General features: G+C 39.9%; 1 protein-coding gene across 3 annotated transcripts in view; it reads left to right on the top strand.

Annotated features, from left to right (window-relative positions):
• Window positions 1-27,752, top strand: part of Tdrd3 (tudor domain containing 3) — a 164,709-nt gene that overhangs the window by 53,128 nt on the left and 83,829 nt on the right. For 2 of the 3 annotated variants that reach the window (XM_006975542.3, XM_042285266.2), the window contains exons 2-3: window positions 15,903-15,987; window positions 17,471-17,536. In XM_006975542.3, coding sequence (XP_006975604.1) covers window positions 15,903-15,987; window positions 17,471-17,536 — 151 coding nt within the window. The remainder of the gene's footprint in view (window positions 1-15,902; window positions 15,988-17,470; window positions 17,537-27,752) is intronic. The other variant, XM_015994409.2, reaches the window with a different exon arrangement.

Raw genomic sequence — 27,752 nt, forward strand, 5'->3', positions numbered from 1 at the left:
CGGATTTGTGATCATCTGTTGCAGCAGTAGTTTCCTAATAGTTCTGGAGGCCAGATGTCTGAAATGAAGGGTCTTCAGAGCTGCACATCTGTCAGAGACTCCAGGGAAGGGGGAGTGGTGAGCGGCATCCCTGGGGTGCTGACTGTCATGCTGTGTATTTGTCTTTTTCGCTGTTCTTTGTGTCTTTCCTCTGTCTTACAACCCTCTGCACCTCTGCCTCTCTCTTAGTTAGATTTAGAGAACACCTGGACAGTCCAGGCTGTTTGATTTCCTTCCTCAGTTTAAGATTTTCTCTCTCCTCCTCCTTTCTTTTTGAGATAGGGTTTCATTATGTGAGCCAGGCTAGCCTCCAATGCACAGAGATCTATCCACCTGCTTCTCTAATGGTGAAATTAAAGGTGTGTGCCACCATGCCCTACTATTTCATCATTCTTACTACCATCAGTGAAGCTTGTTTTCCTTTCAACTAATTAATATTCACGTGTTCCAGAGACTAGAACATGGACACATATTTTTGTGGGCCACTTGTCAGGCTTCTACAAAAAGATACAGAGAGATTGTCAAATTTTTCTAAGGTAAAAAAATGGAACATTGATTTATTTGCAGCTTTAGACTTTAGAAATTTAGTCAACACTGAGCATTTTGTATTTAAAGGTACATTTTAAAGAAATTAAATTTAAAAATATTTATACATGTGGGGAGAGTATTTCACTCTTGACACAGATTATTTTTTTTTAACTTAGTAGCATATGTAAGTGACTTCCTTTTGGAATTTAATATTGTGTTTTTTTTTTACTTGAGTTTATTATACAGAGAATTGCTATGTTATTAGGTAGTGCCTTTGATAAACATATGTAGGCATTTATAATTGCCTATAATAATTGAAGTAGATTTTCAGTTCTAAAATGTTCAGTGAATACTATGAATCTGAGTAAATTATAAATGTAAAATGATGTCTAATATTTTCCTTGTTATAGAATTTTAAACATTGCTTACTACCTATATCTTGTCATAATTGTTGCCATTAATGGCAGACTGACAGAATGTTTTATATAGGAAATTAGGGCAGAAACAGTTGTTTTTAATGGGATAACCTGGAGGATATAGTGAGCTGGAGGTCAGATGGTGAGAGTAACGCCCTGTCTAAGAAAAGGAAAACTCAGCCAAAGGAAAAGGCCCCGCCCCCACACGCCCTCCACATGTGAACACTGAAAGAGCCTGCAGAGTGCCCGGGTTAAGAGCACCCGCTGCTCTTCCAGAACCCCCGTGGTAGCTCAGTGGGTACCCAGTTCTGGGGACCTGACACCTTCTTCTGGCATTGCAGACACGGCACACATGTGATGCACAGACGTGTGGAGGTGAAACAGCCGTGCACATAATACAACATAATAATAAAGGTGTTGAAAAAGTTATACAAATGTGTGATGTAATAATTTCTGTCTAGCTGACATTTCTTCAGTTCTCAGTGGACTGCATGTGAGTAGCATCAAGCAATATGTAGCTCAGACTTAACAAGGAGGCACGTACACTTTATTTTTTAGTAGTATCCTTTGAAGACATTCCCTGCACTGTTTGGCAAATTCTTTTCTCATTAGAAATTAGTAATCCTTAGGTGTCACATTTTGAAAATATTTTCCAAAATAAGCGATGATGTTAGACTTGGAAGGGACCTCGTGTTTGCTTAGCTTTTGCTCTCTCCCAGTTCTGTGCAGGGCATTTGTGTTTTGTTTATACAAGAACAGCCTATGGATCAGTATTTCTTGTATTTCTGCTTTCTGTAGGAGAGAAATCAAGCCACAAAAAGACGGAGTGACTATGTTAAAGGGTGGGGTGCGTCTACTTTACTAAAAGTTCAGGGAGCTGAGTCCTCTACTTATAAAACGCCCTCCACATTGTGTTACACTGTAGCTTGCATTCTTTGTAAACTGAACTGAGTGTGTGATCTTCCTGTGCTTAATCCTGGGAGGTCTGTCTTTCCTTAAGTCTGTGGCAGTGACTCTGCAGTCAGGATGCTGTAAGCGGAAGTTACTTTACAGTACAGAGTAACTCCAGCCGAGCCTTTGACTTGATGTGCGGTTTTATAGCTACCTGACACTTGTGTCAAGAAAGGAGGACAGAAATGTCCAATCATTTCATATATTAAAACATGGCTTATTAAAAATAAAAAATAAAAATTCTAAAAGTATGAAAATATTGAATTAGATCATAAATTATAACCCTGATGAAAGAAAAATACCCAGGCCTTCATTTTTACACCTTGAATTTTATGGAAGTTTACTAAGTGAAGAACGTTGTTAGGTTGCTTCGGCAACTGCACTTTTTGTAATCAACTATGACATTTTAAAGGAATTATTATTTGCTCAGCTGTTATAATCATATCAAATAAACATTCCAGGGTTAGTCTTTTCATGGGTTTGTTTGGGTATGGAAAGTACTTTCATATTTTGAATAAGAAAATAATTTTATGGTGTATTGTTACACTTTTTTTATAGTTACTGTCTTCAAATTTTCATTTTTGGTTTGGTATAAGAGAGGAACAGTTATTGAAACAATATTGAAAGTATTCTTTGTAACTATTACTAATCAAAAAACAATTAGACTTAGGGGATGTCTCCACTAGTAAAACACTTACTCTACAAGTGTGAGTACCAGAGTTGGGGTCCCTAAGCACAGAGAAAGTAGTGCAGGTGTGTGTGTGCCTGTGCCTGTCATTTTAGTGCCTGCAGCATTCAGTAGGCAGAGACATGCTAGTTCCCATAGGACAGACTAGGCAGGCCAGCTGAGAAGGTGAGCTCTGGGTTCAGTGAAACACCCCACAGAGAGCGGGGTGATCCACCCTTGTCAACCTTGGACCTCCACATACATTTGCACACATGCAGTACACAACACACACACACACACTTTTTTTTTTTTTTTTTTTATAAATTTCTGTATTTCCAAAGAATAAATGTAGAAACAAAGTAGACAAACATATCTTTTGATATACTAGTTTTTGTTAGCAGATGTATCTTTGAATGTCTACTAAATGAATTTCTTCTAAACTTGAATGATTTTTGCAACAAAAAACCCCAGTTCTAGTAGTCTGTTTTATTTTCCGTACTTTCCTATCAGCAACAACAGTGACATCAACAATGGGATGTCATGGCCTGCTCTAGGAAGTTTGAAGTCTTGGTTTCCAACAGCAATGCACTGTTTCACTTGTGAAACAAGGTTGCCATCTAGTGGTGTTTTCAGGTAGTATGGCCTTCAGAATTAGGCCTTAATGTCAGCTTTTCGAAGAAAGTCCTTAACAAAACCAACTTCTGATTTCTAGTTCCAAATTTTAAACACTTTTTAATGTTAAATTAGGTACAGCTTTATAAAAGATTTCCCTGAGAACTTTTAGATTGCCTTTTACTCTGGCCATGGAAATACTTAAAGTTGACCAGCAGGGTCTTAATTATTATGTGTAACAATGCAATTCATGTTGTTTTCCATTTCCTGAAATTGTGTTTTAGGATAATAGTTACTCTGTAGTATTAAGTTATTTTAAGTAAGTTTTTGCACATTTTATCCTTTTATTTCTGTACAGGTTAACTTTGTGAAACATTTGCTTTTTGTGTTCTATGGCTTTCATAATTATTTCTTTGACATTCCTTTGGTTTATAGTATCTAATTTTCTTTTAACAAACTGAAAAGTTGGTATAAAAGAAATCAGTGTTTAATGTATTGTGTATGTACGTATATGCAGAAAAAAGTGTCACCAATTAATAAAAGATTCCATTTGTACATAAATCATAAAAATGAACACTGAGAAAATAATTCTAAAAAATGTTTATTAGTGAATGAAATAAATTTTATATTGAATTTTACTAGATTAAGGTCAACACCAAGGGCTTATACTCAGAGGGACTATAAAAACATATAACTTTGATACATTTACAGATAAACCTTAGAGAAAGTTAAATTTCCAACTTGATTTCTCTGTCATGCAACCAAGGTGTATCCTGTCTTCAGCAATGGATCTTATCTAGCTATGATGGCAACTAAAAGCAGCAACTGTGTTGTTTTGGAGGTCTCTGGGACCGCCTTCTCCTGAGATTTTCATTTTGTAACCAGTGTCTTCTGTGGGAAGTATTGTCCATCCATGCAGGGTACCTCTGTTCAAACTTCTTTTTTCGTTGTTAAACGTTTTTTCCATTTACTTGTGTGTGTGTGTGTGTATGTGTGTGTGTGTGTGTTTGTGTGTGTGTATGTGTATGCTCACGCACGCCCACATGCTCTCTCATGCGTGTGCATGTGAGGGTCAGAGGGCAACTTTGGAATTGATTCTTTCCTGCCTTTAGTTCTGAGGGCTGAACTCAGGTCATCAGGCTTGGTGGCAAATTCATGCTTCTACTGAGCTATCTGACTACCAATAGCTCCTCCCCTTTTTAAATTACACACAATTTTATGAGCTTACCAACAGTTCCCTTTAAGCTTTTTTATATACACTTTGTTTTGGTCCGTCCTATCTACCATCCTGCCTTTCCCTCCTCTCCCGCCTGCACTTAAACCTTTAACCCACGTAATTCCTTCCCCTCCGCTTTCATACCATGTATTCTACTTTTCCCAGCCACCTGAACTCCTTGTACCCTTTCTCCTTGCATGGACTTTCTTCCTTTTCTGGTCTCTGCAGACAGTCTAAATTAAACATACAAATCAAAAAACTTGAAGCTAGGATCCATGTATGAGACAGAACAAGTATTTTCTGGGCCTGGATTACCAATTTAGTATAATAATTTCCAGTTCCATCCATTTTCCTATAATTTCATTTTTCTTTACAGGCAAATGAAATTCCATGCGTATAAGGCACGACAATTTCAATTGGTGGACATCTACACTGCATAATTATTCTAGTGTGGTTTGTTCTTTCCTGTGGCCTTATGGGTAGATGTGCCATAGATTCCTTCATCTGTGCCTTGTCTTGGCCACTGTTCTATTGCTGTAAGTAGATATCATCACCACGGCAACTCTTAAAACAGAAAGAAAGTGTTTAATTGGGGCTCGCTTACAGTTTAGTCTGAGGTTTAGTCTGTTAGCAGTACGGCAGGGGGCATGGCAGTGCGTAGGTAGATGTGGTGCTGGAGAAGGAGCTGAGAGTTCTACATCTGGATCGGCATTCAGTAGGAAGAAACAGTGACATCTGGGTGGTGTGGGCCAGCCTTGGCCTTTTGAAACTTCAAACCTACCCCAGTGACACTCTTCCTCCACTAAGGCCACACCCACTCCAACAAGGCCACCCCTCCTAATCCTTCTCATGTAGTGCCACTCCCTGATGACTAAGCATTCGATATGCCTATGGGGCCATTCTTATTCAGATTACCACAGACTATTCTGTAGAGCTCCCTAAGTGGTCATAAATTCCTTTAGTCTATTTTTTGTCATGGAAAGTATTTTTACTTCATTTATGATGACGAAGATAATTTTGCTGGGCACAGTAGTATGGTTGGGCAGTATACATTCTTCCAAGCCCTCTGACTTTGAAAGTTTCAGTTGAATAATCCGCTATTCTTATGGGCCGCCTTTATATGTGACTTAGTGTTTTTCTGGCTGTTTTCTTTATTTTGTTTTGTTTTTGTTCTGTGTATTATTTTAATTTTTAATATGTTTTTAAGCAAGGGCACAGTGAAACCTTCAACCTAGACTGCTCCATGGATAAGAAGAAAGGTTTATTGGCGGTCACACTGCCAAGGCTATCTTTGGAGTGGAGGGGTGACAGGGAGAACAACAAAATGATGGAAAAGCGAGCAGATTTTATATGACAGCAGACTGGGGTCCATGAGCAAATACAGACTGTCCAGATGGACCGAGTTCTAAGTGCCCTTGACATAGTTAAGCTTTGAGGGGAGGTAAGAGTACTTCCTGTGAACAGAAACCACCTGAGGAGACTGCTTCTCAGGTAAACAGAGACCTGCCTTTAGGCCTATGTTCACCAAGCCAAAGACCTGCTGCTTAGGACACTGTCTCCATCACTGCCATTCTGGGGGGAGGGCCACTGCTTTGGACCCCACAAAGATAGCAGGAAGTTCTCTTTTGATTCCTTTCTGTTTGATGTCCTAAATGTCTCTGTAACCGCATTGGCATTTCTTTCCTAACACTAGGAAGTTTTCTGTAAAGATTTTTGTGACAATGTTTTCTATGCCATTAGGATGAGATTTTTCTCCTTCGTTGCTCACATAGCCATAGATTTGTCTTTTTTCACAGTGCCCTGGATGTCCTGGAGTCCCACTGTGTCTTCTCACTGATTTACCCTGGTTCTTCATCGCTCCAATTCCCGTTGTCTTCAGGCTCAGAAGTTCTCTTCTCTCGTTGCTCCATTCTGTTGGGAGGTTTTCCGCAGAGCTGTTCATTTGACTTACTGTGCTTTCGTTCCCAGCATTTCTTACTGGGCTTCCTTCAGTATTTTTCTCTTTCTTGGATTCTTTCATAACATTTCCCTCAGTTCTTCCCACTATTTGTTTTGTTCTCAATCAGGAGCTTATTTTCTTCTTTAATGTCTTTGAACATACTTATAATCACTCTTTTGAATTCTCTGTCTGGGATTCTCTAATTAGATGCCATTATTGATTTATATGATTGATAAATTTTGGAGGAGCTATGTTGCCTTGGGTTTCTTATGTCTTGTGTTGAGATTTATGTGTCTGATTGATTGGGATGATTTTTAAAAAATCATCTCTCTTCCTTCAGTTTAAGTATTTGCAATGTTCATGTGGGACTCAGTTGAGCTTGAGGTGTATAGTTCAGAAAATAGTTCCTCAATCTAGGAACTCAGGCAATCTGATATGAACTCTATATTAATCCAGGAGATTACTACTGTGCAAATGTTACACTAGCCAATTAATAACAGTGGCCCCTTGATTTAATGACTGTTGGATATATAACTTTAACAACCAAGGATGGTATGGAGTATACTAGGGTTTTAGTTAGATTAGGATTGTGAGGAAGGTGAGGTTAGGGATAAGTATTAGATTAGTTGAGATACTGTTAGGGCCCACCACTGTTAGAGATTGTTAAAGCTGTGAAGGTTATAGCTAAGAAGTAAAAAAAAGTAGGAGGCAAGAAAGAGATTTAGGAAGAAGAGGGGAAATATGAGAGATGTGGGTGAAAGATAGAATAAATGCCTTGCAGTCGACTGGGTGTTATGATTTTTACACAGGGGAGGGGGCCCCCTGGGGGTATCCCGCATGTGTAGGGAAACATGCTGGCATGCTGGGCAGATGCAGCAGCAGGCTGGCTGGCAATCTACTCCATGCGGGCATGGCCGTGGCAGCGGTGGCCAGTAATATATAACCCAGACACTGTATTCACATGGTGAGTTTATTATAATATAGAGATAAAGAGGCAGAGAGACAGAAAGAGGGAGAGAGAGAGGAGGGGTGGTGGGAGGAAAAGCATAAGGAGAGAGAGAGAGAGAGAGAGAGGAAAGAGCAAGAGTTTTTTCTTAAGACGCAGGGCAGCCCCAAGGGGCGGGTCAGAATATTAACACTGGGTGAAGAAACATACACAGCAATCCTAAAACCTAACAGCAATATTCAGACAAAAGCAGACCATCACAGGACATATATGCATGAGTGGAAATTAATAATAGAAAATTAGATGTTGCATGGATCTAAATGGTCTTATAGTAAAAACCCGGAGCCAGATATGGGGTAAATGCTGAAAGATCAGAGAAACAAAGGAACAAGCCACAGCCATTTCTCACATTGCCAACTCCATGAATCCTCTGACTGAATGCCTCCCGAGTCCTCACCAAAAGGCTTTAGTTCCTGCTCCTCATGCCTTATATGCCTTTCTCCACCCAGCCATTTTACTTCCTGGCTCAACCTTCCTAGTGCTGAGATTGATGGTGTGTGTGTGTTTCCCAAATACTGGGGTTAAAGATGTGTGCCACCACTGCCTGGCTCTGTTTCTCTCCTAGACTGGATCAATCTCATATAATCCAGGGTGGCCTTGAGCTCACAGAGATCCAGATGGATCTCTGCCTCCCGAGTCCTAGGATTAAAGGTGTGTGCCACCACTGCCTATGTTTAACTCTGTGGCTGGCTCTGTCCTCTGATCTTCAGGCAAGCTTTATTTCTTACATTACAAATACCAATTAGAAATAAAAGGAATGCTTATGGAGTTGATTGCTCTGTCCTCTGATCTTCAGGCAAGCTTTATTTCTTACATTACAAATATCAATTAGAAATAAAAGGAATGCTTATGGAGTCGATTGCTGGTACAGCTGCTCTGTCTGAGTTGAAAGGTCATGTTCTCAGATCTCTCTGGCTCTCCCAGGCTTCTCTTGGTACTGTGTCAGGGCAAATGGGACCCGCTGCTTGTAGTTGGTTGGTTCTTCTTTTTTAATCTTTTTACTCTTTGCTCTTTGGGGGCCCACCACCCAGCTCCCAAATAAATCACACACAGAGTCTTATTCTTACTTATGGATGCCCAGCCTTAGCTTGGCTTATTTCTAGCTAGCTTTTCTTAACTTATCCCATCTTCTTTTTGCCTCTGGGCTTTTACCTTTCTCTATGTCTGTATACCTTACCTTTCCTTCTTATTCTGTGTCTGGCCATGTTACTGGGTGGCTGAACCCCGATGTTCTCCTCTCCTTCTCCTTTTTTGCTCCTTGATATTTTCTTCCCAGATTTCTCCTTCTATTCTCTCTGTCTGTCAGCCCTGCCTGTCCTTTCTCTTGCTTTGCTATTGGCTGTTGTAGCTAGAGATTTGTCCTGACTGTGGGCCAGGCAGGACTGGAGAAAACTCTAGCTACACAGTTCAGTCCTTTATTAGCCCATCAGGTGTTTTAGGCAGGCACAGTAACACAGCTTCACAGAGCTAAACAAATACAACATAAAAGAATGCAACACATCTTTGCATCATTAAACAAATGTTCCAGCCAGAATTTACATATTAAATTTGCAATCTGATCTGCATATCATATAGTAACTGGTAACTCATTGTGGAAGCAATAATGGATATAGGTTAGAACCCCCCCCCCCCTACACACACACCAGAACAACAAAACAACAACAAAAACCACATGAAGCATTTAATTCAGAGACGAGGCTATTGTCTCCTTTTGCATGTAGCTCTGGTGTCTTGCTTGATGGAGCCCCTGTTACTTGGAGGATTGTTTCACTCTTTTCTTCTCATTGACATTTTAAAAGAGTTTTCATATGCCATAGCCTACTTGCTGTCAGTGTGTAATACTAGACTCTGTCCTGTTATTTTAGAAGTTCACCTTTCAGTTTCCACCTAAGTAGACATCCATTATCCCAATGACTGGAGGTGACTGGAGGGGAAGAAAAACTAGTTTTTCTTTTTAGGTTCAGTTTCTGGACCATTAGAGGTAACCTGGCTGTTTAAAGTCCCCCCCCCCCCCATCTGTCTGTCTGCGTGTCTGCCTAGCTGTTGAATTGTGGACTATTTTGACCAAACATGAGCATAAATGATATGACACCTTCAGCCTGACAGCCACTCTGGTAAGAACATTAGTTGCAGGTCTGATTGTGTTTTTGTGCTCCCATACTATACAAACCAGCATAAAGATACCTTAGTCTACCTTTACCTGAAAAGGCTGCCTGTGACTGTTAAGTGTTTGTGAAGTCCCCACAGTGTCACACTGCATCTCAAAACAGCTTGAAGGTGAACAGGAGCAGATAGGTGGCTAACTTAAATAAGCCCAGAGTGGATATTCCTCATGCCAGCTGAAGTCTGTTTTCTTTGGCTTGTATATTGCTTTACAAAAACACGAAGGTTAAAAATCAGATCTGACAACAGCTGCCTCGCCTGTCCTCATGCAAACAGGCAGCTGAAGCTGAGTTATGGCTGCTTTTTGTCGCAGGGCAGCCTTCCACAGTGTGCCTTGGCCTTTCATGCACGTGTCTGCCAGCCGGCAGACATGGATTTTCCTGGCTATCAGAGAATAAATCAGGGCAAGCTGGCTCTGTTTTGACCATACTGGTGAGAAAGTATGGTATTTGAATGGAGACCCACTATCTGGATCTAACAAATGAGGTCGAAATGATAGCCTGTCTTTTATCCCAGTTCTTGGCCAGTTCAGAGTTTTGAAAGTTTTGAACTCATTTGCACATGTCTGTTTCTGAACATGAGCTGAAGGCTGTTGTGGCAATGGCCCTTAAGCTCCGTGACTGTATAATTTTCCATCTAATTTTAAGTGCTTATTTTTGAAGGATTGTCAGCTAAGTAATGCTAAGAATTCTATCTTTTTTTATATGAAAAAGGAAATTTTATCAGCTGTCATCTGCCTATCATATCTATCTGTCTATTCTCTACCTATCATCTATCTATCTATCTATCTATCTATCTATCTATCTATCTATCTATCTATCTACCATCTATGTATATATGTATCATCTACATATCCTGTCTGTCTAATCCATCCATCCATCCATCCATCCATCCATCCATCCATCCATCCATCCACCCACCCATCCACCCACCCACCCACCCATCCATGTGTATTTGGGCATTCATGTACCATGGTCATAGTGCTGCATGGAGGTCAGAGTACAACTTCTGGGAGTCGGTTTTCTCTTACCATGGCTTGCAGGGGTCAAACTAGATTCGTCAGGCCTGGTGGCAAGTGCATTTTCTTATGAGCCTTTTTGCTAAGGGAAACATTTAAAAAACAATTTCTATTATTTTTTGAGATTGAAATATAATTACATCATTTCCCCTTCTCTTTTTTTCCTCTAAAGCACAGGTTCTCAGCCTTCCCAGTGTTACGATCCTTTAATACCGTTCCTCATATTGTGGTGACCCCAACCATAAAATTATGTTTGTTGCCCCCTTTGTGTGACCCCTTTGGGGTTGAATGACCCACAGGTTGAGAACCACTGCTCCAAACCCTCCCATATACCCCTCCTTGCTCTCCTGCAAATTGAAGGCCTCTATTTTCATTAATTGTTAGTTTAATGTCATTAAATGTATTACATACATTTAGGTATATGCATATATGTTCCTAAATACATAAGTACAAGCTTTGTCTGTATGATGTTACTTGTATGTGTGTTTTCATGACTGACTATTTGCTATTGGATCAACAATTGGTGTGCTTTTCCCTGTGGAAGACTATTCCAAGGAGGATTTTTCTTTCTTTTTTTAAAAAATTACCTTCTTGAAAATTTTGTGAGCTGATTAAGCTTGTGTTTTAAAGTGGCACTATTTGAAGATACAACTAGCAAGGAAATGTTATTAATCTGTTTTTATGCAGAAATGTAGCCCTTCAATATTTGCCTGTCAATAAAATATATTCAGATGTCTTTTTGTAGTTTAGTGGAGAGGGCTTTGTGATATTTTACTGTTCCAACATCTCTGATGGAGAAGGCACAGGCGAGTGCATTGTTGGCTGTTTTAATAGCACCAGCTCTCTGGGGTCTGGAAACAAAGATGGCACAAGGAACTGACTGTAATTCCTCTCCCTGGTGGTCCATTGGGCAGGTGTGCAGGAGCTTATCCAGTGAACCTGCCCAGTTTTCAGTTCCTTTTCCTGGTGACAGCCTGGCCTGGTGGATACTGTTGTTCCTGGTTACTGAGTTCTGTGATGTAGCTTACAGTAGATTTTATGACTTGTTACTTTTATCACTTGCTTTGTTCATTGTTAATAGTGACCTTTTCAATGTAATATATAAATGCCACACAGTGATTAAGTTAGGTCAGTCCTTTTGTGAAATGGTCAAGTATTTATAGAAGGGTTCCTAAAAAGAGCTGTGAGTGGATGCTGTTGATTGACAGTTTTTCAGGAAAGCTGGGGTAAGCTTTAGAAAGTGAGCAGGGAGACCTGCTAAGCTTGGAAATTGAGACTCAGACACATCTCTGTGAAGGCAGCCCGTCTCCCTTCATTAGTGATGGTGTTGGGGTGTGAAATTTGCCCTGTTGTGTTTGGACACTTGATCCCTAGCTGGTGGAGCTGTTAGGGAGGCTGTAAAACCTCTGGGAGGTGGATCCTAGGAAGTGAGTCAGTTGGGATGGGCCTGACTTCCTGATCTCTGCTTCCTGAGTGTGGGTACGTGTGACGATCTGCCTTATGCTGCTGTCTCCTAATGTCTTCCCTGCCATGGTAGCCTGCATCCCTACTAAAGCTGGATGCTCAAGTTCCTTCTGGTCAAGATGTTTGGACACAGCAATGGGAACTGTAACTAAGGAACATACAATCTTTTTCTTTTTACATTTTTCTAAGAATGGGTATTTTAAATTGTTTTTAATAGCCTTTCCTCTTATCAGTAGTTTATATTTGTTCCCTGATCTTTTTCTATGAAACTATACTGTTTGTTGTTTAGTACACTTTGGAGCTTACTGATTGAATTTTCTTGAGGGGCGGGGCTGGAAGGAGTTAGGCGAGGGGGGGGGAGAGAGAGAGAGAGAGAGAGAGAGAGAGAGAGAGAGAGAGAGAGAGAGAGAGAGAGAGAGAGAGAGATTGTGTGTGTGAATCTATGTTAAGTATCAAATTATTTAAGAAATTGAATTACACAAATATTGATGTATTAAGGTTCTCTGGAGTGACAAGACTCATAGAGTGAATCTCTCTATATAGAATGGATTTATTAGACTTCCAGGCTGCAGTCCAGCTAATCCAACAATGGCAGCCTACGAATAGAAAGTCCAAGAATCCAGTAGTTGCAGTCTACAAGGCTGGATGTCTCAGTGGTCTTCAGTATACACTGGAATCCTGCAGAAGTAGGCTCTGATGCCAGTGAAAGTGTGGACTTGCTAGCAAGAGCAAGGGCAAGCAGGCAAAGAGCAAAAGCTTCCTCCTTCCATATCCTTATACAGGCTTCCAGCGGAAGGTGTGGCCCAGATTAGAGGTGGCTTTTCCCAGCTCCAGTGATCTGGATTAAAGGTGTGTCTTCTGTAATCCCAGCACTCGGGAGGCAGAGCCAGGCGGATCTCTGTGAGTTCGAGGCCAGCCTGGGCTACCAAGTGAGTTCCAGGAAAAGGCGACACAGAGAAACCCTGTCTCCAAAAAAAAAAAAAAAAAAGATCAGGATTAGAAGAGGATCAACCTACTTCAAATTAAGTGAAGTCCCTCAACAGCTGAGCCCTCCATTTTTGGGTTTTAGTTAATTCCAGATATAGATAGACAAGTTGACAACCAAGAATAGCCATCACAGTTGGCTTGTATAGATCATATTCTTATAAATAATTAGTTGCTTGATAAATTAGAATCTGTTACAGTGATAAGACTATTGAGGTGGGAATTGGGGCATTTTTGATTTCAGTTTTCTATCATCTGAGCTTGTATTTTCGGCAAGTTTAATGTCTCTGGGACTTTTTTCTTCATATGTAAAATTGATGGTGTGAACTTTGGTTACTTTTGAAGGTTATGTCAGTCTGTTTGATAGGCTGTTGTCCTGTAGGTCTAAAGGGTTACTTTTTAGGAAACAAGTCTGTATTCTGTTAGTCATTGCGTGCTGTGTCCCCATGTGTAAGAGGCTGGCGAGTTGTGGTTTGTAAATCACTCAGTTAGTATTGAACATAGCATCCATTTCCCTTGGAGGTACTGTTCCTTCCTCAAATTAGGCTCACACTAGACTTGTATGTCTGTCCTTATTTTTCAGCCAGGATGCTCAAGGATAGTTTCACACTTTCATATTTTGGCTTTTAATATTCCCTTTCCATATACGTTTCCTTTCTCTAAACTGCCTTAACCTTCCTTAACGTTTCATGTGTAGCTATTTTGACCTTGTAAATACCTGTCTGTATGTTATGTTAAACTGTGTGGATGACAGTCAACTCCTTGAAGGACAATGTAAAGTTTTCATCATTTTGCTAATAATTTCTGATTCACATAATACTTTCTTTATCATAGGGCTTAATTAATACTTGTAGAAATAAATTTAGATGATGGTTAATTAGAATTTCATGTACACCTAATATTAATGAGCAGATGAAAAAATAAGAGAATAAAGGAAATTATCATAACTGTTTTGACTTATAAGTAATGTTTAGATATCTGAGTTTACTTTACACATGGTCCCTCATGCACTCTCGTTCCTATCTACCATCTATTTACTTTTAGTTGCTGACTTATATACTTAAGAACTGCTTCTCTCTGCCACACATTAAAGTGTTTGTTTTCATTAATCATTTTACTTTAGGACTACCATGATTGGAAGCGTTAGTGGTACCTAGTAGTTACACACACACACACACACACACACACACACACACACACACACTTTCCTTTTATATACTTGGTTTTGTCATAGACTTATCATCTTTGATCTACTCTCTTATATAGTCCTAACTACATTTATTTTCACTGGCTATATTCATTTGGAGATCTCTTTAATTCTCTGCTGTGAAGTTGCTACTTCCTCCTACCTCTTCCCCTCTCTGTCCACCTATTTGTCGCTCCTTCTTCCCCCCCTCGTGTGTGTGTGTGTGTGTGTGTGTGTGTGTGTGTGTGTGTATGTGTGTGTGTGTGTGTGTGTGTGTCTGTCTGTCTGTCTGTCTGTCTGTCTCTGTGTGTGTGTCTGTGTTTGAGACAGTGTCTAGCTTTGTAATTCTGGCTAACCTGTAACTCATGTAGACCAGTCTGACTTCAGACTTGTGACGGTCCTCCTGCCTCTGCCTTCCCAGTGTTGAGAGTATAAGCATGTGTCACTGTGCCGGCCTTGTTCACTGTTTCTTTTCTGTGTCCAGAGAAGATTCACATTTTGGGCCTGCAGGATGGCTCAGTGGGTAAAGGCACTTGCTGGGAACCTAAGTTTGATCCTTGGAGCCTATGTACAAGGGGAAGGGGAGAAATAACTCTGCAGAGCTGCCTTCTGACTTCCACACTTATGCTGTAGTACATGTTCACACACCTCAAATAAATGTGCAAATCATGTAAAAAATTTACACTGATAAATGTCTTAAAATTAGTGCAGTAGTGGAGAGTTGCTGACTCATCAAGAATGGGCTTAAGGTAATTGTTGGATTAGCTGTCAGGCCAATTCTCTTAGTGCTAGGAGCAGGTGGGCAGTGATGGTGGAGGGTGGCCGTAGCCTATTGGTTGAACACATTGATGCTGACCATAAAAACATTTGAGATGCTGATGGATGTTTTTATAAGCTAGTTTATACTTGAGTCATAGAATTTATCAAAACAAAACAAACAAAAAACAAAACAAAACAAAAAACAGGCCCTGTATTGTGTATGGGTTTGTTGAATGGGTAGAAATAGTTTTTCCCCCTTTGGATATAACAGTTCCTTCACTCTTGAATTAATTACTGTTTTGTCCAGATGTAAGATTGGGTTGGACTGAGAAAATGAACATTAGGATAAAAAGATAATGATTCAAAAAACAGACATAAAAGGCAAAGGCTACACTATAAAGGTTACTTTTCCTTATGTCTCTTATAGTCAGAAACACTTACTGAAGAATTCTTGGCAACATGATATTAGGAAGGGATATGAGAAGATAATGCAAACAAGTATCCAGGAGGGATTTTCTTGTTCTTAGTTTGTTCAACTGAGTTTAAAAGTGTGGTTATTTTAGTCCTTACAGTGTAGTTCACCCTCTTTTAAAAGCTTACCACATTGACAGATATTAGATCAGAAATTATATTATTCCAAAGAGTAGTTCATAGGCAGGCTGATATATAAGTAACTTTTCTTAGAAAGCATATGGATAATTTTATTTACGCAATATCTCATTAAGGGTGTGTGTATATATATATATATATATATATATACACATATATATACATATATGTGTATATATATATATATATATGAGTGTGTGTGTGACACACACACATATTCTGAACTAGTATCAGAATAGTATACAGACTGGAATGTTTAGTCTTTCCTAGTATTTAATAGAAAACAAAAGTGCATATTGTAAATTTTTGTTTATTATTTTTAAGCTGTTTATTTTATTTCAACAGGTATCTTTCAGATGAAGGCATTGAAGCTTGTACAAGCTCTCCTGGCCAAGTCAATATAAATGACATCATCCTGATTGCTCTCAATGTAGGTGAAGTTTATTAACTTTTATTTGGCTCTTTTTAAAATTTAAAGCTATTCCACTGAAAATATACCATAAACTGTATTTTATGATAGATAATGTAGAGGAAATCTTTAATTTTCTGCCTTTTCAAGTTATAGAGATGTTTGTTGAATTTAATGACCTATTATTTAGATAGTTGTAAATATCACACAGAATACAAAGGGAAGTGAAAAAGTTTATTAATTGTATGATCCATCATATTTTATCAGCTTTGTAATAGTTGACAATACTTTAAAACAGTTTTCCATTTAATTTGTCTGAAAAAAAAGCATGATTTATTTATTTTTCTCTGATGTGTGTGAGTGTTCTCCCTGCCTGTGTAAATGTACACCATGTTTGTGCCTGGTGCTCTGGGGAGTCAGATGAGGTTGCCAGATCTTCAGACAGTTGTAAGCTCCCACATGGGAGCTGGGACTGGAACCCAGGTCTTTTGGAAGAGCAAGCGGTGTTCTTAACTGCTGAGCCATCTCCCCACCTTCTAGTTCTCCTTAGATGTTTCCTTTATGCTCCGATTTCAGTGTTGACAAAGACATCTTTACTTTTTCCATCTATAAAGTAAGGAATGTTAAGGAAATGCATTAAAATCCTGCATGTAGTTTGAGGTTCAAATACTTGAATTATTCAGCAAATATTAAGTGCAGTGTTAATTTATTGAGCACTGTTAGTGTTTAGTAAGTTTAAAAATACAGTATATTGTTTCTCTTGAGATCTGTACTCCATAGAAAGGCTTTCCAAATTATCTTAGGTTTTTACTTCTGAAGAGGATACTGTTCTTAAAGCCCTACTTTCTATATGGACTGTGTAGTCTTGTCTTGAGCAGAGATGCTGCAACCTTAGTAACCAGTCTCTGTTTTAGTTTTTGTGTGTGAGTTTTGCTGAGTTACACGTTTTTCTGCATTTTCATAGTTAGCCGTTAATTCACCATTTTCTCCTTCTGTGATTTATGCAAGCCGGCAAAATGTTGTTATTGCAGAGGTGTGGCGGCCGCTGGGCTGTCCCTGTGACACCGGTCCCTGTTCTTTCCTGTGCTTTGCTATATTATGAGTGTCAGAGCTGGTGGGGCAGTTGGGTTTCATGTCTTTGGAGATTAAGATAATATGGGATTTAGTTGTTAAAGCATATCTGTGTTTTAACACACACACACACTGTGTTTATTGTAGTCCAAAGCTGTCATTTGAATTTTGGATTACGGCATTCATTTTCAGTAAGATCATAATGGATGTAATTTGTTGGAGACTTTAGTAGAGAAGAGTGACTAAGAGAAAAGACACAGGATGCTTCTGTCTTCTCTGTCCGCTTCACTGGTACACTTTACACAATACCCAGATGAGTGACTGTTGGCAGACATTGTATAACTAAAGATGTTTACTTAATTGTTGTTCATAAGACTGAATTTAGAGGTACTTTTTCTATAATTCTATTTTAATAATAAAATATTTATTTTAGACAGATTTGAGAACAATTGGCAAGAAGTTCCTTCCCAGTGACATCAACGGTGGAAAGGTAGAAAAGGTAAAGAAGAAGATGATTGATGCTGACTGCCATAAAAAGTTGGAGTGTGCACTAAGTTACTAGAAGAGAGGCTGGGAGATCACAGAACTGTAATGCTGTCCCGTTTCACATATAGACTGTTATTAAAAGTAAAACTTCATTCACAAATTATAAATATGGTGTACTAACTTGTAACACTCATCGCATTGTCGATGTTTATGTCGTAGTTTCCTTCATAAACTGTTACTAAGTTTACTCAGTATGTTTATGAATATAAAAGTATAAGGTTATGAGGTCATTAGCAGTTTGGCAAAGATGCATGTTTATTGTTGTTTTTGTGTGTTTCCCATAGAAGTATTATTATAGATTTACTCAGAGGTCTCATTTTTTAAATGTCGGAATACCTCTTATAAGATAACCAGGTATGGATGATAGTTCCTGCACATTTTAAATGTCTAGTTTAGTAAAGAATTGAAAATTGCTATTGATAATGTTTTGAACTGTTAGTCTAGTTTATTAGCTGTGTTATAGTCTATGATGTCTTCTTTCTGCCTCTTCTGAGGGAGTGGGGAGCATGTGGTTACTTTCCTCTGGATAGTTCTTTATAGAGTTGACATTGCCACCCCTCTTCTTCCATTTGTCTTCGAACTTTGGCTTATTGTTAGTGTCAAGTGTTGACTTCTGCTTTCTAGTCTGTTTTACAGCATCCTCTCCAGTTTGTTTACATTGCACTTTTGGTTACAAAAGTAGTTGTTCTTAGGTGTAGTTTCCTGCTGGGTTTGCCTTGGTCCCCAAACTGTCCTTGTCCCTACATGAATTTCCAGCTCCATAGCACGAAGATGGAGCCTGCTCCTTTTAAGGGGATGTTGGCCTTGCTGTCCCAGAAACATCCGTAGAAAACCCCCACATTATAACTGCAGATTGGGTGACATTTGTGGCCAGCTCTGATGGGAAAAGTACACAAGAGTGCATGCACATCTGTATACTCATTTTGTTAAGAAAATGAGAGCCAGCTGGGCGGTGGTGGTGCACGCCTTTAATCCTAACACTCAGGAGGCAGAGGCAGGCTGATCTCTGAGTTTGAGGCCAGCCTGGTCTATAGAGCAAATCCAGGACAGCCAGGGTTACACAGAGAAAACCTTTCTCTACGCCCTACCCCCTCCAAAAAAAAAAAAAAAAAAAAAAAAAGAAATAAGGAAGAAAGAAATAAAATGAGCTTCCTGTACCAGTGCTGTCCCATCCTCACTGACCTTAAGATGCAGAAATGCCTGCACTGCCTTGAGCTCACCAGTAGATGGAGACATTCTTTGTCTCAGCCACTTCTCAGCACAGTTTTGCTTCTAAAACTGTGTGCAGTACTTTGTAAAAGTTTCCTTTGAAGACAGTTGATAACAATTAACCAAACTTTGTAAGCTGGAATCTTCTGTGGTACATATTATCTCTTAAAACATGTTTAAATGTGATGCTAATTTATACATAGAATAAATAGATAAAAGACTCCCATTTCATATGAAATAGAAATTGCTAGATCATTTTTTTTTCTGTTCTTTCTCATTGACTATATTTTCCCCTTTAGTAGCTGCTGCTGACCAGATATAATTCCTCTCACAGCAGGAATGAAAATGTTTTCAAAACAATTTTAATAGAAATTTTAAAAGCTGATATACAGATTGTACTGATTTTGTTGGCCATTAGCTAGAACTCCACATAGTATATTTGAATACAGCTATATTTAGACTAAATATTCAAGGATATATATTTGATATGAATTAAAGATTAATGCAGCTCACTACACCTTATTTGTGCTTTTATTAGAAAGATTTACTGCCTAGCATTTCATCCTGTTAATAATGCCTGATTGTTATAAAGACATGACTCTAGAATCATCTACCATTAATTTGCATGTGTTGTTCTAGTATAAAATAAGCTTTATCTTATTCTGTAAATATGCTATAGGGAAGTATTAGTAAGTATGCTATTTTAATTATTAATCTGCCTTTTACTTTGCTTTGCCAATTATCATGTAAATTATGCTTAAATATGATACTAATTTATATATAGAATGAATAGATTAAGTAATCCCTTTCAAATGAAATAGATATTGCTAGATCATTTTACATGTTTTTAAATTGTTCTCTCACATATTACATCAAGCTGCAGTTTCCCCTCCCTTCCTCCTCTCCTCCCAGTCTCTCCCCTGCACACCCCCTCCCCCCCAGATCCACTTCTCCTGTTTCCTTTGAGAAAAGGGCAGGCCTCCCCGGAATACCAAACAAGGCATATACAGGTATAATAAGACGAGGCACATCCCCTTATATTACGGCTGGATGAGGTAACACAGTAGGAGGAAAAGGGTCCCCAAAGCAAGCAAAGGAGTTAGAGACACCCCTACACCCTCTGTTAGGAGTCCCACAAGAACACCAAGCTACTCAACCATAACTTATATGCACAGTGCCTAGGTCAGTCCCTGCAGGCTTCATGATTGTTGGTTCAATCTCTGTGAGCCCCTATGGACCCTAGTTAGTTGATTCTATGGGTATTTTTGTGGTGTCCTTGACTCCTCTGGTTCCCATAATCCTTCCTCCCCCTCTTCTGCAGGATTCCCCGAGCTCTGCCTAATGTTTGACTGTGGGTCTCTGCATCTGCTCCCATCAGCTGCTCTTGGAGGAAGCCTCTCTGATGATGATTATGCTAGGCTCTGCTCTAATAGCAGAGTAGCTAGATGATTCTTTTTCTGTTATTTTTATTGCTTATATTTTCCTTTTCACTAGGAAACTGCTTCTGACATGAAATGTAATTGATTGATTTTGGCATAAAATAATATTCTCCAGTTTTCCTTTCATAATAGGAAAGGAATAAAGGTTGGTCAGGGAGGTGAGCAGAAGAAGAAAGGAGAATGAGAGGGAAACAGAAAGTAACCTCAATTTCATGGTTAGCTCCCAAACAGCAGACTGGAGAGCAACTTTCCAGTCTTCTGTCCAACACTGAAAAGAAAGTGTATGGTATATGTCTTAGGAGGCAGGGGAGCCATGGTTCATATTAGGTACGGAGGGGGGATGATGTAACAGGGACCAGTACAAATAGGAAGACAGGAGTACAGCCGTTGGCCTCATGCAAACCCTCTAGATTATTAAATTTTGTGATTTTTTTTTTTTTTTTTGGTTTTTCGAGACAGGGTTTCTCTGTGTAGCTTTGCGCCTTTCCTGGGACTCACTTGGTAGTCCAGGCTGGCCTCGAACTCACAGAGATCCACCTGGCTCTGCCTCCTGAGTGCTGGGATTAAAGTCGTGCGCCGCCACCACCACCCAGCTAAATTTTGTGATTTTTGGCAAGTTATTTCATCTCTCTAGAGATTAATATTCATATCATTAAAATATTATTCCTTTATGCCAAAAAAGTTATTGTACATGAAATGTTCAATATAGTGCAGTGCACATGACATATAATGAGCCATTCAGGAGGGTGTTTGTCTCAGAAATCTAAAAGAGCATAAATGCTCATTGCCTCTGCTCGATTACTGAGAGCTCCAGAGAACGCAGTGACAGACGCAAGCAAGTGGACTGCTTTGTATTGTCGGATTGAGCTGACTCTCCTTGAGCCAGACTGATCTTTGTGATAGGATCAAGGGAGGCCCGAAGCTGCTCCGACTGATTGTACTGAACTTGAAGGCTGCCTGTGATACTCCCATTTCTAAGAGAGAAAGCCATCTGAAGATGGGGAACATTTTCCCAAGTGTTTAGAAGCAAGGGAGGAGCGGCAGCCATCACCTCTGTGGGGACGCCCTCCATTTGCCTTTGCGATTCCTTTAAAAGCCTCAGCTCGTTGTCTTCCTGCCCCTTTGGAAGTTATTCCCTAGGCAGAGGCTCATCACGGTGTTCTGGAGCTCTTCAGGCAGACCAGTAATCCTCTTGGGAGGTAGATGAGAGGAGTCTGAATTTCACCTCCTGAAAGGCCAAACAAAACCTGTCGTTGCTGTTCTGATCAGTGAGACTAAGATAGCACCATTTTCATGATTCGGTCATTTCCGATTAGAAGGAGAATGGAGAGCCGGTAGATTGTGATGAGGTAAGGAAGATGGTGGTAGGTGTGTAGTTAGATGACACCTAACTTGTCTACTCTGCATTTACAGTCTCATTCCTAAGATGTCTTGGGCATCCAGAAAGACACTGTCATCTGGATTTTGCAACTGACATCTTAGTCATTGCTATTATCACTGATTAATTTGGGAGAAAACAGAATTGCAAAAAGTGAATAACTTTATTAGTAATTAATATAGTATTTCCCAAGTGTCTTCTCTCTCTCATTCTCTCTGTGACATTGTCTTGAAATTTCTGTGTACTCCGGCTAGTGTTTGAACATGACAATAGATTTCGAGCAGAGAATTGAAAAGTGGTGAGAAGGTGGACAGAGGTTTTCCTCGAGGCTTTTCCCCGCCAGGCTACACGTTCCAATAGTTTTTCTTTTTTCTCCTTAGGTCCTAAGTGTTGGAGGCTGAGTGTGTGTGTGTGTGTGTGTATGTGTGTGTGTGTGTGTGTGTGTGTGTGTGTGGTGGGGAGTGCACGCGGGGGGTGGGGGGGGACACAGAGAGGGAGAGGGACAGAGAGAAAGAAAGGGGGGTATCTCCTCCCACAGCTTCTTTGCTGAGCTGTTTTAGGGCAGGCTTTGTAAAGTTTCTTAGGGACTCTGAAGTCTTGGGACAGCTAGTAGTGTAGAAACTGGAGACCGTGGGAAATAGTCATAATGTAAATGCAGTATAATTATTTAATGTTTTTCTCTGTTTAATTTAAAAAAACTTGTTATTTTCATGGCAGTTTAAAGCAGGGTCTGAATGGTAATTGTAAGACATAGCTCAGTCTCACCTTGTCCACTACAGTTACTTGAGGACTTCTGTACATTGCTGAAGAAGCCTAACAGGAAATGTGTTCGGTGACACTCTTCTGGAGACAGGGGACACATGTGTGTTCACTGCAGCTAGGGAACCAACAACTGAAGCAATGATTACATCAAATGTCCAATTTGGTGAACCAAGGAGTTTACTGGAGTTACTTACAGAGTATCAGAAAGGGATCGGCTGCAGGAGCAGCTGTGGACTGAAAGTCAGCAGCATCACAAGAATCTCCACCCCAGCAGGGGTAAGGATGCTCTCTGCCTGGCCTGCAGGTGGCTCAGCAGGTTGGAGAATCTTTCCAAGCATCTGGACTCATCCATCATTCAGGAAGACTCACGAAGGCTCCTCCCCTGCCCTCCAGCAGCGTTTACTGCCTCCATAGCCGCATCAGTCTTAGGTGTCAGCTCTGAAGGGCTTGTAACGGGGTTTACTCTGAGTCTCCTGAGTCTTCCTCCAGGATGGAACGTTTCAACTTGGAGGAAATTGCCACACAGCAGTTAGGTTCTGGAGTTATAATTATTTTTTTTAATTATAAGTCTTCTTACTGACGGTTGCATATGACTTTTTAAAATGTGAAACTGATGTAAGGCTTCAGTTTTTGCAAACTGAGTGACTGGCTCAGAGCCCAAGCAATACCAACCTGAGCCACAAGATGGCAGCCTTGCCTTAAAATTCAGAGGGAACCAACATCATTCTCAGTTTAGAGGGTGAATGTTTTTAAGAAAAAAAATTGGGAAAAAGTTCAAGTTTCAATCTAAAGTTGTTATCTATCATCTATCTTAATTTAGTCTGCAGTAAAGGGTAGTTTATTAGTGTCCCATTTAGTGGTTGAGTTATTAAAATTAAGCATGTACTTGTATTTTTCAGAAAAATGAATAAAATTAGGAATTTGTGTTTTATTTACTGGGGCTTAATAATAAAACTTCTCAGTATTTAAATCTCTATCCTTCTAAGTGTCTTAAACAGACAAATTCTGAAAACTAAAGCAACAAGAGAACTTTGAAAAGTATGTTCTGTCAGGAGCACACTGTAGGCAGCGAAGGCTAGACCCGAGACTAGATGTCTCACGGGGACATGGGACCCGGAGTGTGATCCATGTGCCCCCTCCCGTGTAACTTTGCTAACTACTCAAGGCAGTCAGGGGCAGTTCGTTTGCTGTGCTGTTGTCTTTATTTATAACTGTTGTTCAGGAACCTCAAATTTTGGGAAACTACTCAAGGCATTTTTTTACGGCTCTAAAATTCCTGAAGGATAGGCTCTCTACAATCCTACAGTAAATACACTGTAACCTCTACATTTTCCTCGTGTTACTATCGTTGACACCATCATGATTTTCTCTTCGGTGGTCTTGCTGTATGTACACGTCAGGTGGAGATGTGAAGGGACCCCAGGCAGCTCTACACTGTTTCTTTCCATCCCCGATGCTCCTGGTCCAACCTCCTCCATCAAGTCTTGTTTAGAGCTTGTGTTTAGTAAAACCTTCTTCTGGTCTCTTTTTGGTGATTTGTTTGAGAAATGGCCCCGGACTAATGTTAAATGATTGGACTTTATTATCTGTACAGTCTTTGGGAAAACGCTAAGGCGGAAATGCCCACCCTGAATTCGGCTTCTGTTGCTGGGCACCCGGATGTCCTGCAGCTGTAGACACTGCTGTTCAGTCTGCAGTTTCCAGCTCCGGTGTACCCTCTCTTCCAGTCTTCTGACACCTTCTGAGTGCCATTTGTTTTTAAAGAAGAGTAGTCTCGGTGCTCTGTGTACCCAGGTCTGCTTTTAGTGGCAGTTGTGGAGTTCCCAATAGAAAACACCCCCCTGTGTGTGTTCTGTTTCTGCATCGCGGTCACTGATGACCTCTGCAAAGTATGTCCTCTGCTGTTGGGTTTATTTACACGCGGATCCGTGACTGATCCTCATTTACCATGTAGGTCCACAGGTGAATCAACAATGCCTGTCAAGCTCCAGCCTTGTCTTCTGGTGTATTGGTTGCATGTTAAATAAATTACAGCATAGCACTGGAAAATCATTTTTGCTTCTTTTAATTCTTTCTTATTTTTTGAGATAGGGTTGCCATGTAAACCAGAATAGTTTGGAACTTGCTGTGTAGCTCAGGGTGCACCAAAATTTGTGATCCCCTGGGCCTTTGGCTCCCAGGTGCTAGGATTACAAGTGTGCACTGCTACTTTCTCTTCAGGAGTATGTGTCTTTGTTGTTGTTTTGTTTTGTTTTATTTTTCGAGACAGGGTTGCTCTGTGTAGTTTTGGTGCCTTTCCTGGATCTCACTCTGTAGACCAGGCTGGCCTTGAACTCACAGAGATCCACCTGCCTCTGCCTCCTGAGAGCTGGGATTAAAGGCGCCGGGCCAGGAGTATTTATCTTCTTTTATGTTGCTGGGGTGTTAAACTGCAGGTATGTCTGTTCACCGCCCGTGTGCCTGGTGCCTGTAGAGGCCAGAAGAGGGCAGTAGATCTCTTGGAATGGAAGTTGCAGATGGCTGTTGGTTGGTAGCTACTATGTGGTGCTAGGAATGAAATCCAGACTGTCTGAGCAGCCAGTGCGCTTAACTTTGGAGCCATCTCCCCAGCCCCCAGAAATGTTTTATTTTATTCAAACAGGTAAATAAATATTAAATTTATTCTTTTCCTGAGAGGGAGAGAGAGAGGGAGGGAGCGAGGGAATATAAGTACATGTGTATGTCTTGGTGAGTGTATGGAGGTCAGAGGACAACTTTTGGGAGTTGTGTCTCCTTCCACCATGTGGGCCCTGAGACTTGAACTCAGGTCATCGTGCTTTGTGGCAAGCGCCTTTTCTTACCAAGCCATCTCACTGACCCTATAGCAGTTTGGAGTGTACATTTGTGCCAAGTGAAAGAGACAAAGAACGCCATAAAACAGGTTTTATGTTAGAAGTATGCACCGGAGGAAGAACTCAGGGACAGGAGACTTGCTTTCCTTTCTAGACTGTTGGCTTTTAGAGATAGGAGTTTCAGCTTACGGAGTAGTGAGCACATCTCCACAGTGGAGGCCTGTTTGAAACTTAAGACTACACTGTGTATGTACTGGAGCGTTGGCTTGCCTCTCAGCACTTGGCTACATTTGCAGAGGACTGGCGTTTGCTTCCCAGCACCCATGTGGCAGGTGATTTACAACCACCTGTAAGTACAGGTCGCCAGAGCTGCTGCCCTCTTTGGCCTCTATGAGCACCTGCATATGTATGCACATGCATGTAGACAAACGTGTACACATAAGGAAAAGTAAATCTTTGGAAAAAACCCTCAGTGTGCATACTCTGTACACACATCTTCCTGATGTGAGATTTTTAAATATACATGTATATTGTGAATGTATATGTAGTATATGTGTGTACATTTAGTAGATATACATAAAAACACACCATATTCAATATTATTTCTATTTGAAAACAATATGCCATTTTTATAATATGAATTAGATGAAATGGGGCCTAATCAAACTTTTTGGCTGGTAATTATGTATGGAAGATGTATGTATTTGGTATTTGTGATTACTAGAACCTGAATTCTCTCACTGAGTTTGAGGAGTGTTTTTATTCTAAGATAACTTGTTCAGAGAGGAGGAAGAAACATGGCATATCTTTTCCTTGGTGTACAGAGTCGTGCCCTTGTCTCAGCTCGGCTTAGTGTAGAAGTAGAAGAGTCATGTGGTGCAGGAGAACAGCAAGGAGACCGGGTTTCTGAGGCACAGCTGCAGTAGCACCAGGCTGTGTCCAGAGTGAGTGACGTCATTTGACCAAAGCACAGAAGAAGGTGCTTGCCACGTGCGGGGACCAGTGTGTTCTAGCTCGTGCATGCCGGCCATAGCACATCTCTTCTTGGCGCCGAGTGTAGCTGGATTTTGTTGGTTGTTGAGATTGGTGAGGGAAATTGTCAAATGGTATAAACTGTGGTTTTTCCATTATTCTCCCTCTTAGAAATGGTTTTACTAACACTTCTGGTTTCAAACTGACTCTGGTTTGACTTCGGGTGTGCTCAGGCTATGTAGGTTGTACATCTAGCTTTTCAATTCTGGAATTTCACTGACCAAACCAATATGTTAATTTTAAAGCATAAATTATTTAAAATATTGGTATATGAACATTCATATATATGTATATGTGATGTATGTACATATAGGTATGCTTTGAAGCTTAGTATTAAAGTAGGTGCCTCTGAAGCCTCTTCTGACGCAGACACTAGAGTGTCTGAACGATTCTACTCAGGTGTTGTGGCCCCCACCCTTTCCTACACTAAGAAACAATTGCTGTAAATTTTTAGTTTGTTCATTGATTTTTAAGTACATTTTGATTACATATGCAATTACAATAAATATGCATCATTTCCTTTGATGGCTATTTAATTATTTTTTTAATCTGTTTTGAAAATGGATACTACTTCTAAGAACAAACATATAAGAAGAGAAGAACTGAGGAACTGAATTAGTGCATGATAGAGTTAAGCCAGTGTTCATGTTTCTAAGATGATGCTAAATTCTTTTACAGAGAGTTGCATCATTTATATACCTTTCACTAGAGTATACAAGATCTGTTTGAAAGATGCCTTTATGACACTTGAAATTACCATTTTTTTTCCTAATCTTGTGGTTGTAAAATACAATATTCTTCCTTAGGTTACTATTTTTTCTTCCAATAAATTTTAGAATCAAATTATTAAATCTCTTAAAGTGTGCTGGAATTTTTACTGAAACTGCAGATCAGCTCAAAGACAGTTGACATCTTTATAGACTATGATGTGATGCCACCAATAAAATGCTGGTAAACTGCCTGTCTGAAGAGAGTGAAGAGCCTCATTGTATAGCATTCCCACTCTGTAGTTTAATAACTTCATGCTAAACTACAGTGTGAAACCACCGAACCTGGAATTAGGAAGAAATGCACAGAATAAACTCCTGTGGATTAGCCTGAGATGGCTGGTTCATGACCTTCAGGTGCAAATGTAAACACACAAACACTCTCATTCACACACACACATGTAATTTTAAATTTAGGTTTTATATCTGAGAGAAAATGTGGTATATTTCTTTATGCATCTGGCTTGCCTTGCTTAACATAACGATTTCCAGTTGCATTTGTTTTCTGTAAATACCATGATTTCACTTTCTTTGTAGCTGCATGAAATTCCATTGTTTTGTATACTACATTTTCTTTATCTGTTCGTTTATTGATGGATGTTGTAGAATATTATTTTAAAGTGTGTTACTTTTGTTTATGTTGCATTTGTTTAACTCTGTGAAGCTGTGTTACTGTGCCTGTCTAAAACATTGATGGTCTAATAAAGAACTGAACAGCCAATAATGAGGCAGGAGAAAGCATAGACAGGGC

The sequence above is a fragment of the Peromyscus maniculatus genome, chromosome 9, assembly GCF_049852395.1.
Source record: "Peromyscus maniculatus bairdii isolate BWxNUB_F1_BW_parent chromosome 9, HU_Pman_BW_mat_3.1, whole genome shotgun sequence".
NCBI lineage: Eukaryota > Metazoa > Chordata > Mammalia > Rodentia > Cricetidae > Peromyscus > Peromyscus maniculatus.